The 11,080-nt window shown below is 37.6% G+C and overlaps 1 protein-coding gene across 1 annotated transcript in view; it reads right to left on the bottom strand.

Annotated features, from left to right (window-relative positions):
* Positions 1–11,080, bottom strand: part of tnksa (tankyrase, TRF1-interacting ankyrin-related ADP-ribose polymerase a) — a gene marked incomplete at its 5' end in the record, with an annotated part of 100,305 nt that overhangs the window by 7,996 nt on the left and 81,229 nt on the right. The window contains 4 exons of the mRNA XM_016477210.1: positions 2,560–2,642; positions 4,556–4,793; positions 5,309–5,497; positions 7,660–7,769. Coding sequence (XP_016332696.1) covers positions 2,560–2,642; positions 4,556–4,793; positions 5,309–5,497; positions 7,660–7,769 — 620 coding nt within the window. The remainder of the gene's footprint in view (positions 1–2,559; positions 2,643–4,555; positions 4,794–5,308; positions 5,498–7,659; positions 7,770–11,080) is intronic.

Genomic DNA, 11,080 nt, shown 5'->3' with positions numbered 1-11,080 from the left:
TTTCCCCATAGGTTTTTAACATTCTAAAAGCTCTTTATTCCAAATATACTACAAGCTAGTCAGTTTATTCAGCAGGTGTAATGTATTCTAAGTTGCTTCAGAAATATTGCAAGTACTACTACGTACAACAATAAGACTTTTGAAATAAAAGTAAAGGAAAAAGTAAAGGAAATTTACTTTTGGTACTTAAGTACTTTTAAAAGCAAGTACTTCTGTACTTTTACTTAAGTAAAAATCTGTCTTTACAACTTTTACTTGTAATGGAGTAATGTTTGACCAGCAGTATCTGTACTTTCACTCAAGTAATGGAGTTGAGTACTTTGTCCGCCTCTGATGACAAGACATAATCATTTCATGACTCTAGACACTTCTTTGTGAAGACAGTAGCATAATACAGTGAAATAATATGTTCTTTAGCCATTCAGAAACAGCTGTCATGTGCGTGGGTAAAATTTACCCGCTGGCGGTTTTAGGTATACAGCGACCCCTGGCAGTTCTAGTGTTAAAATAATATTTCATAATTTTATAGTTTTTACTGTATTTTTGATAAAATAAAAGCAGCCATGGTGAGCATAAGAGACTCAATCAAAATCTTACTTTTAAACCTTTGAACAGTAGTGCATGAATGGAAGTGAAAGAAACAAAAAGTGTGACCGTGCCATCGCCGTTGACTCTGCGTCAGGCTGTGTAATCTCAAACTCTCACACTCCAGTTCCAAGGCCCACTTATTGGCAATGCATCACATCTATGATAGGTCTGTCAAAGGCCATTAGCCCAGGAGCTACCAACTGCTCTCTCTTTCAGAAAGCACTGTGCACTTCAGTCGATAGGGCTCGCAGGACCAGGCATTATGGCTGTGAAGATGTGATGGCCGCAGCGGGAAAGATTCCATTTATTTCTCCTTTTCTTTTTCTCTCTCTTTAACTCTCTTGGCAAAGTTTTCATTTGTGCCAAAGCTGAGAAGGAACTGCAACAGACTAGTGAAAAACCTTTAAAAAAATCGATTAGATGGCAAGTTAATAAAGTCTTAATTATGTTCAGTGCAGTATTCAAGTAGAATAAGTAAAACCTTAGGCAACGTATGCATATATATAACACATATGTGTGTGTCTGTAACTATAACTGTATTAAGTTTTAATTATCATTCGAATTATATGAAACAGAAAAATCCACACTAGAATTTTAACGATAACTGCAAAGAAGAGCAAATTTGTGACCCTGGACCACAAAACCAGTCATAAGTAGCACTGAGGTATATTTGTAGCAATAGTCAAAAATACATTGTATGAGTCAAAATTATCGATTTTTATTCGAAGTAAAGAACATGTTCCATGAAGATATTTTGTAAATTTCCTACTGTAAATATATTAAAACTTAATTTCTCATTAGTAATATGCATTGCTAAGGAACTCATTTAGACAAATTTAAAGGCAATTTTCTCAATATTTAGATTTTTTTGCACCCTCAGATTCCAGATATTCAAATAGTTGCATCACGGCCAAATATTGTCCTATCCTAACAAACCATACATCAATGAAAGCTAATTTATTCAGCTTTCAGATTATGTAGAAATCTCAATTTCGAAAAAATTTACACTTATGACTGGTTGTGGTCCAGGGTCACATTTGCTAGAAATCGTTTGTGGATTCTGGAGCCTTTTTTTAGCTGATGAACAATAAAATGTCTAAAGGAAGTGGAAATGTAGCAGACATCCTACATATATCTAAAAGAGACAAATATGCACATACCGCCCTTCTGACGGCACTTGTAAAGCGAGAAGACATCTCAAAACTGCTCTGAGGTTAAAACCAGACATGTCTAATGACGACATTGGTGCGTGTATGAGATCTGTGAGCATGTCCTCAATCTCATTTGCACTCAGTCTTTCACAAGTCTCTGAAAAACTGTTGCCTCTTCATGCTCCATCTCCCGTAGGCACAGCGAGGCAGAATAAGATGGAGAGTGAGCAGACGAGTGAGTCACTGTGAGACAGATGAATGCGTCTTACTAAAGCCACAATCAGAACTGATTTCAGCCCCTCACATCAATCGCTCTTCCCAGCTGGTGGCCGCCAAGACCATTTCTGTTCATCTATGTGCAAATGAGCAGCGGGTCTGGCACAGTATGCCAATCGCATCCCACAGGCTCGCCCTCGTGGAGTCGAAGCTGAGAAGAAGGAAAGCCGGAGGAACGAGAGAGTCCGGAGCTCAGTGTGAGCGAGTGGTATGACAGTATTAATCAAAAGAAGGGGTGCAGAGGTCAGCCTCGTTACCCAGGATCTCTCTCACACCTATAAAGATCGAGAAACGCTGGTAATCTCACAGCGTCCGGCTGAAGAGGAGTTGGCTGGAAACGATAGAGCCAAGGCTGAGAGAGTGAGTATATTGAAAGGAGATAATTACGAGGCCACAGATGTCATCGCATTTACATAACGTTGACTAGAAGGACCTGGAGTTCTCTACAGGAAACAACGGCAGGCCTCTCTACATGGGACAGCTGGCAATTTAATGTGTGGAGTGGAACTGATGAGATTGATTTGATCCTAGGAAGTGACCTTACCTGTTCCCGCTCGAAAATATCCCGCAAATGCTCCAAACTCAAAATCTTCAGGAACTGACTGATGTTCATATCCAGAATCGTAACTATGGAGAAAAAATACATCATGACTCATGTAACTATTATCCTACATTCAGGGCATAATTACATTTAGGGATGCAACAAAATGTCATTTTACCACTTGTGGAAATTGTTTTTTTTTTTTTTTTAAATTAATGGGATAAAAGACTATTTTTCCATCATTTTATAAAACAAAATGCTATTATTTCATGTCATGCACTCTATTGTCCTCCAAAACAATGTGCAAACTGAAGACTATAAATACAAATAGAAAATACTATAAAACAATACATAAGCTCAGTTTTTACTCTGTGCTATAAATTGCATAAAGCTTTTTACACACACAGCACAGTGTAACAATGAATTGATAAGTGTTATAATGTATTAACTGTGGTTACAATTATTCATAAGATTGTACAATGCTATCAGGAGCATTACAAGGCATTAAAACTACTTTTATAATGCATTAAACATAAAGACTAAGGCACAATATGTAATTTTCGCCGCTAGAGGGCGCGTATTCAAAATAAACAAAGAGGCAAAGGCGTAGTTTGATGACGCCGTGACTGAGAGTAGAATCATGGGAGTTGTCGTCTTCATCCCCACAGCTGATGCAATCCGACGGGACTCGGGCAGAAATCATGTTCATGGATGAGCTAATGATTTATTAACGTAGTAGAATGAAGCAGGGTGAGGCTGAAAGCCGTCGAAGCGAAACAAGGCCACTGAACGAGCGTGACACACGGCTCGAAAGCAGCGGAGCTTTTATTATGCCACAGTCGACCGCTTCCGCTCCTTGCGTATGTGCATATGTGGGGGAAAAAAGCAGTGCTGTTTTATCACACTAGATACATTTGAAAGTTCTGTTATAATGCTACTTCTGTGCGTTCGTCACCGGTCTATTAAAATGCACAACATATTAAAGTCTTTGGTGTTTCAAATTTTGCCATTTCTATTTTAATCACGATTTTGACACACACAGACATGCTTTACAGTTATTAATGCATTCAGTGTGAATTTGAAACATATTTCCAAAAGAAAACCAATTAGAGCTTTATCAAAAAGCTGTAACGTCTCTAGAACAGACATAAGGCAAAATAATCAGCAGAAATAGTTTCAGTGCGGAAACGATCGCAACATGACTGCTGCAGATGCACCGCTCCTGGAGCGCACTGCCGGACCGCAATCACGTGCAGTGTGAATGCTCTGATCCGTTAACATGGGCGCGGAAAAAATACGCACTACAGACGGAGTGTGTGAACCTGGCGTTTCGTTTGTATGCCCGCCGGGTCTGTTCTGTTCTCGTGCTCCATTTAGGCGCGCTGCATTCTGATTGGTTCGGATAGCATACTGCGTGAGGTCGGGGGCATGGAAAATCATGCTATAAAGCGATTTAGAAATTTTTAAAGCGATTTTATGACTATTTCGATTAATCGCACAGCCCTAATTGGCAGGCAACACAATTACACTATAGACACGGTCCGTGTCACTAGTTAAAATTGCTTATTTCTCTGGATTTAAACATTCTTCGAAACATTTGGGATAATGTAAGTACACAAGTCAGCAAAATATATAACACTGTTCTAGTGGTTTTTGGATATTTTAATAAAACAATCTTACATATTGTGCCTTTAAGTAAAGTGTTACTTAAAGGCACAATTAAGTTTTAATTACTAACAGGTTCTGCCCAAGTATTGTTACTATAATTTCTGTTTCTTATAAATGTAAGAGACTGATATAATTTGTTATAATCCCATTACAGTTACTGTTCTTAAAAATGTTGTTAGCATTCCAACTTGTATCATTTCTCAAAAACATTCAAATCAATTTTTTTATATTCAACAACAGATTTGATCGAAAATTTAACGGGTGTTGCAGCCCTACTTACAATAAAAAGTTATGTAAAATAATATTAAGACACATTACATGATCTACTCACTTTCTCCCTCCTTCCTCTCTGATGCAGTAGCCCCATCAGCAGGGCCTGAGGCTCCAGGTACGGCCAGCTCTGTCAGGGGCCCGGCCAGATTGTCTATGCTGCTGGCGGCGGACAGACAGGAAGGGGTAGATGTTGGAGAGATGACAGAGGCACTGACCACTGTAGCCTGGGGCTTGAAACAACTAGGCAATGCTTCAGGGGGCATGGCATCAATCAGCAGCGCCCGGATATCATCAGCCTGGAAATCAATAGAAAAAAAGTAAGTGAACGTAAAGAAAAAAAATCAATAGTAGTGTAAGAATTCTGTGTCTGATCAGTTTTAAATACAACTAGACTAATGTAATATTCATGTTAGAGTACCACGCCACATGGGCGAGAGGATAAATTAGAAAGTAGTTGTACACAGCATTAGTTTGGCTTCTTGGTCTAGAATTGGACAATAAAAGCTGAGAACAGCTGTGTCATTAGCACCTGGCGTGAACACGGCCACTGGAGCCCAATTACTAAAGGTTACGACAGATTTACCATTTGCTTCGCACAAGCCTGAACACAGGGGACTATAGTCTATGCCACCTGAACCATATGAGACCTTACAGCCAGAACAAACGGTCTTGAAGAGCATGAAACTTTTATAGAAGTTGGGAATGTTTATATATTCAAATCTGTAGCTCTGTTAAATGAATGACAGTATACAAATGTGGGCTTGAATGTATATAAATTTGAATCCAAGGAAGAGGTGTGTTTTTTTTTTACAGTCGCCAAGTCCAGCGGCGTCTGGCCCTCCTGGTTCTTCATGGTGGGGTCGGCTCCGTGGGCCAGCAGCAGAGCGCAGAGCTGTGTGCGGCCCTTCTGCGCAGCCTCATGGAGGGGTGTGAAGGCCCATTTATCAGTCGCATTTACACAGGTGTTATACTTGATCAGCAGGGCCGCAATGTCCACATGCTGGAAGGGAAGAAAGACGCTTATTACTGACAAAATTATTCTACAACCTACAATCTATAAAAGCTGGATGTTAATTAAAAAGAAGCATAGCTCTTTCTGTAGCAGATCTGCTTGGTGTAAAAGATTCAGACTTCAGATGCTAATTGTCACCATCACTAAGTGATATCTTTAGTGGTCCATAAAACTTGTTTAAAGCCATATGATAGCTTTGTGTGAACATGTGAACAACAAACCAAAACGCAAGTTGATATTCACCGAAAATATTGACATTTGCCTTAGCTCTACTTGGCAAGTGAATAAGAAATAGTAGTAATGTTCTATTTGTGAATCAAATGACTCTTTTGAGTGAATCAAATTACTCATTCTTTTGAGTGAATAACATGTACATAATTGTAAATAAAATGTACAAAAAGAGATAGTAGCAATGTTCCATTTGTGAATCAAATGACTCTTTTGAGTGAATCAAATGTACATAATTTTACATAAAATGTACATAAAGAAATAGTAGCAATGTTCCATTTGTGAATCAAATGACTCTTTTGAGTGAATCAAATGTACATAATTTTACATAAAATGTACATAAAGAAATAGTAGCAATGTTCCATTTGTGAATCAAATGACTCTTTTGAGTGAATCAAATTATTATTATTTATTTTTTTCTCAATGAATTGGATAAAATCAGTCTAAATGATATGTTCATGATTTGGGCTAATTCAATTCTCAATTTCAAATCACTGGTGGCAGAAGTTAACAGCTGACTAGAGGAAAATTATCAGTCATGAAACTCAATATCCAGTTTAATTTTTTGTCATTTTTATGAGTGTGTTTTAAGAAATATACATTTTCAATGTACTAATATATTTCATTTTTGTTTTAGTTAATTTTTTTTTAATTAGTAATTTTAGTACTTATTTGAGTTAGTTGCCAAAGCAACAGTTCTCATTTTTGTTAATTTTTTTTCATCTAATATCCTTTTTATTGTTATTATTATTTCCATTAACAAAAATGTTTTTTAATAGTTTTGGTTAACAATAATAACTCTAAGCATGACACCATGAGCATGCATAAATAATGACAATATGTTCATTTTTAGGTAGACTATCTCTTTAAAAGGCATATGAGAACCATTCTCATTAGCAATAGAGAGCGCAGGGCAAAACAAGCTTGGTTTCTGGCCAACTCTTGAGTTGTAGTGCGGCTGAGATGTCCTGAGCCACCCTCCCATCAGCAGCAGTGACTGTATGGAACTGCGATCAGCTGGCTGTGTTTGCCGAGCGCTGACAGCCTCTACACAAACAGGCCGCATATGAACAGAGGGAGGCACACTCAAGGTCAGCCAGCATCGCACGGCCGCCAGCTCTCCTCTAGCCAATCAGCAAAGCTTGGGCAACCTGCCACTCCGGTCACAGCCAATCAGAATCTCACAGCTCCCGTCACAGAGGACCTGTTTCTTGGACGGCAACAGAGAGCGTATGCGAGTACGGTCGAGGGCCGGAGTCTGGCTAGTTCAGATCCAACATGTTTATGTAACTGCAATCTGCTCCTATCCATCTGCATAGTCTAATCACATCCCTGTAGACCTCCAGAGGGCAGACGCTGATAAATACCTCCAACTACCATCACCTGAAAAGGGTTTCCCTGAATTAGCTTGATTTGATTTCTGGAAAGAGTCAAATCCTGTATTAGAAGTGTTCTATGCCACGTGGATTAAAGCTCATCTGGGTTGCGGCTTGCAAACGGCATCATCCCGGCATCTGGGTTGTTCGCAAGTGGAAATGCAAGTGAAACCACCTGTAAGATTCATGAGCCGCAGCGACACATTAAAGGTGCATAAGCCAAGGTTCTGTTTGCAGAACAAATACAGATGTCCAAATACTTTTTGCATACAGTCACACACAGGAAGTGAAAACAAAGTGCTGTATATCAAAGCACAGAGGGGTTCAGGTGAAGGTTTACAAAAAGCCCTGTGTTTCGTTTTCAGTAGCAAATACATGGATTATTCAGGGTCTACATCTGTTTGTGTGTCTGAGGTACCCACAGCACAGTTTCCTGCCAGACCTGACATGACAACGGAGGCATGACATGTGTCGGCTTAACAGATGTCTGCATGTAGTCACAGTCTCAATGAAATATTCCTCCTTTTAATCAGCAATTGCACTCACCCCGTATGAGGCCGCGTTGTGGAGAGGAATAAGGCCACCTTTGTCCTGCGCGTTGACGTCCGCCCCATGCTCAAGTAAATACTCCGCTACCTCCAGATTGTTATAGCCAGCTGTGGAGAAAAGGATGCAGAGAAATGTAAATCCATCTGCCCACGAACTATCTGGTATCAAACACAAGCACCAATCCGTATCACATGTACGGTTCAGAGTGTTTTTGAAACGTTGAAAACTGAGAGAGAAAAAAAAAAAAGCATTTTTCCACTGCAGTGCACCACAACTGAAGCTATTGTACAATAATAAAGTAACTACATTGAGGAGATCCTCTAATAATAGCCATAAATTATAAAGTGGTTATCATGAGTGTGCAATTGAGAATTATTACAAACTTGAACACCGTGAAATTAATTTACATGAGGGTGAGGATCACATTTACATCTAAATGATAATCTACACGGAACTCAACCCAAACCATCTTTTTTCAGGCAGATTTACTGAACAGAAAGTGTTTGTGCACAAGTCGAAGGTGCAACAGAAGCAATTTTGAAGCAAAAATCTATCCATCTATCTATCTATCTATCTATCTATCTATCTATCTATCTATCGTATGTGTATATACACACACACACACATACTGTATGTATATATATATATATATATGTGGTTCCATGCATATATTTATATATGTGTAAAAAGTTAAATAGAAATATTAAAAAACAATGACAATTATCAAAGCACATAAAATTATTAAAACATTAAAACAAAAAATTTTTGAATGAAAAGTGAAATTATAAAAATAACTTAATTCAAAATATTATTAAATAATAATAGTATGCAAGTAGTAAAATCACTACAACCAAAACTGAAATAAAAATAATTAAAAATATATAAAGAACACAAAAACTAAAAAGACGAGCACAAAAAAATGACAAACTAAAATGTAAATGACAACAGAAAATATAATAATAAAAGCTAATTCAAAATATTAGTAAATACTACAATAGTATATAACTATAACTAAAATAACACTGTTACAGCTTTTCATGATCTGATTCATAATTTTTCCCATCAATTTATTAATGGTTCCCAAAATCAGATTGCTCATCTTGGGTGCATTACATTGCCACAGCTTCTACGTAGGTATCACCATCTCAGTGAAATTGAATCCATTTCCCTTTTCAAAACTTAATTAAACTCAATTAATTAAACTCTCTTTAGCCAATGTTACTGAAATCTTACTCCTCGTTACTCCTATTAATTGCAATTATATTTACTGCTCGGTGCAAAGTGGAAGCTAAGCACAGATGTGTTTTTTTTTTGTTTTGGTCGCTCCAGCTGAGCTAAAAGACACTCAATCTGGCAGTCAACCTTTGGCACTGAACAAGCTGTCGCTGACCTTTACCCAAAAAGACCAGTACACTATTTTCAGCTTTAACCGTCTTCTTTGGTTCCTTTAACTCTCTTTCTCACTCCAGACATACATGACTGCCTACAGGACCGTCACTAATTAGAGCCCTCATCATTAAAGGCTGTAGCCCTCTAATAATGCACAAACCCAGCTTTGAGAACCGCACTAATGAGAACACGCTCTCACATGTACACACTCCACCGAGTGTGCTGCGCTCATCAAACACTTCCTGCAGGTTCTTCTCCATAAATTACAAGCATTTTTAGCAGTTTCTCACTTCCTTCCCACGAATATGTCATCTGTCTGGTTGCACTGCTCTGTTTTCCTCATCTTTAATAAAGCAGATTTACTCTCATTAACACAATGATAAGCATTAAGATTATAGTGAATAAAAAAATTAAAAAATAACAGTGCGGATACGGTTTCACTGGTCATATAGAAAATGTAGACTGCATTAGCAAAATGGGCTTATTGCTCAATGCTGCATTTTTGAGGTAATTTCTGTACATATTTGATTTTATGGATAAATAAAAAGCCATTTTATTTTTTATATAGTATAATAATACTACATAAAAAACAAAAAGGTATTTTTAATTTACCCACAAGTGTTACTTCATAACCAGTGTTGGGAAGGTTACTTTGGAAATTTAACAGGTTACAGTTTACAAGTTACCCTATTTAAAATGTAGCAAGTAGTGTAACCCTTTCAATTACTTTATTAAAGTAATGTAACTTATTACATTTGATTACTTTTCTAAATTTTATAAAGCAGGCAGGGTTAACCTTAAAGTAGTACTCAACACTGATAACTGTCAGACTTTCAAAATCCTTCTTCACTTGAATTAAGATTTTAATTCAAGATTTAAAATTTTTAAATAATTTAATTTCAAAGCACAGCCACCACAAAATCAGACTTTAGCACCTCTTTTTACTTTGAGAACTTTCTGCGGTTAAATACAGATTTAAAATCACAAGATATAGTTTAATAGCTATGATACTATTTCTGAAATCAAATCTTTGCATAGACAGGAAACACTGGCATCTAACAATGCTTTGGAAAAAAACTGTTAATCTTAAAAAATAAAGCATATACATAAACCCAAATTGAAAATAGAACAGTTATCAAATAAGCATGTGTCCTATTCTGTGTCCTAAACATTCCTGAAACATTGATGTCTCATATTTTAAAGCAGCCAATGCAATTTGGGAAAGAAATCAATCAAATCTGTATGTGTGAAAATATTCAGATGAAAACCCCTTTGTAATCGTTAACATTTTCATAATTCAATACTAATTTAATTACACATTTTTTCTCAGTAACTGTAACTGTGATTAGTTACATTTATTTTGTAATTAAATTACGTAATTCCGTTCCATGTAACTAGTTTCTCCCCAACACTGTTCAGAACATAGATTAATTACAAATAAAACAAAATGAAAACAAATTTAATTGGCGAGTAGACATTTTACCTCCGTCCCCCTAAGCAGCCTTAAAAATGATGTTTCAGTCATTAAAAAAATGCACAGAAACGCATCAGGATTTTAATGCATGAGATCCTGCAACGTCAGTCAGAACGAAAGAATTCGTCTTACGATTCTCCCCGCAGGCAAACGGCAGACGAGTGGCGTGTTCTCTAGGCAGGAGTCACAACCACCATGTTAGTCACAGCCCATTGCTCTCCAGTGGAAATAGTGAATATGTGCTAGCTGGAGTAAAATCATGCGTCTATATCTCTGCCTGATGGTTAGGGCCGTCACCCACCTGCTGCTGGCCTGGCCTAGCAAGATAAGTGGACTGACCAGAGCGCTCGCTCCATCTGTTCAGTGACATTTGCTGACTTGTGCTGAGTCACTGGCATGGCTGGAGTGTTGTGCAAATGATGATCCCGGAGCAGCGCTCTCCTACTCTGAACTCAGATCTATTTAACACCCTCAGGCTTCTGGGTAATTCTTTTTAGCCTGTAGTTATAGTTATAAAGTGAATTATCATTATTGCTAATAATGTATTAGAAATGA

The sequence above is a fragment of the Sinocyclocheilus anshuiensis genome, unplaced genomic scaffold (assembly GCF_001515605.1).
Source record: "Sinocyclocheilus anshuiensis isolate Anshui unplaced genomic scaffold, SAMN03320099.WGS_v1.1 scaffold412, whole genome shotgun sequence".
NCBI lineage: Eukaryota > Metazoa > Chordata > Actinopteri > Cypriniformes > Cyprinidae > Sinocyclocheilus > Sinocyclocheilus anshuiensis.
Note: the sequence above shows the minus strand (reverse complement) of the source record. Positions and strands in the feature narration are given on the sequence as shown.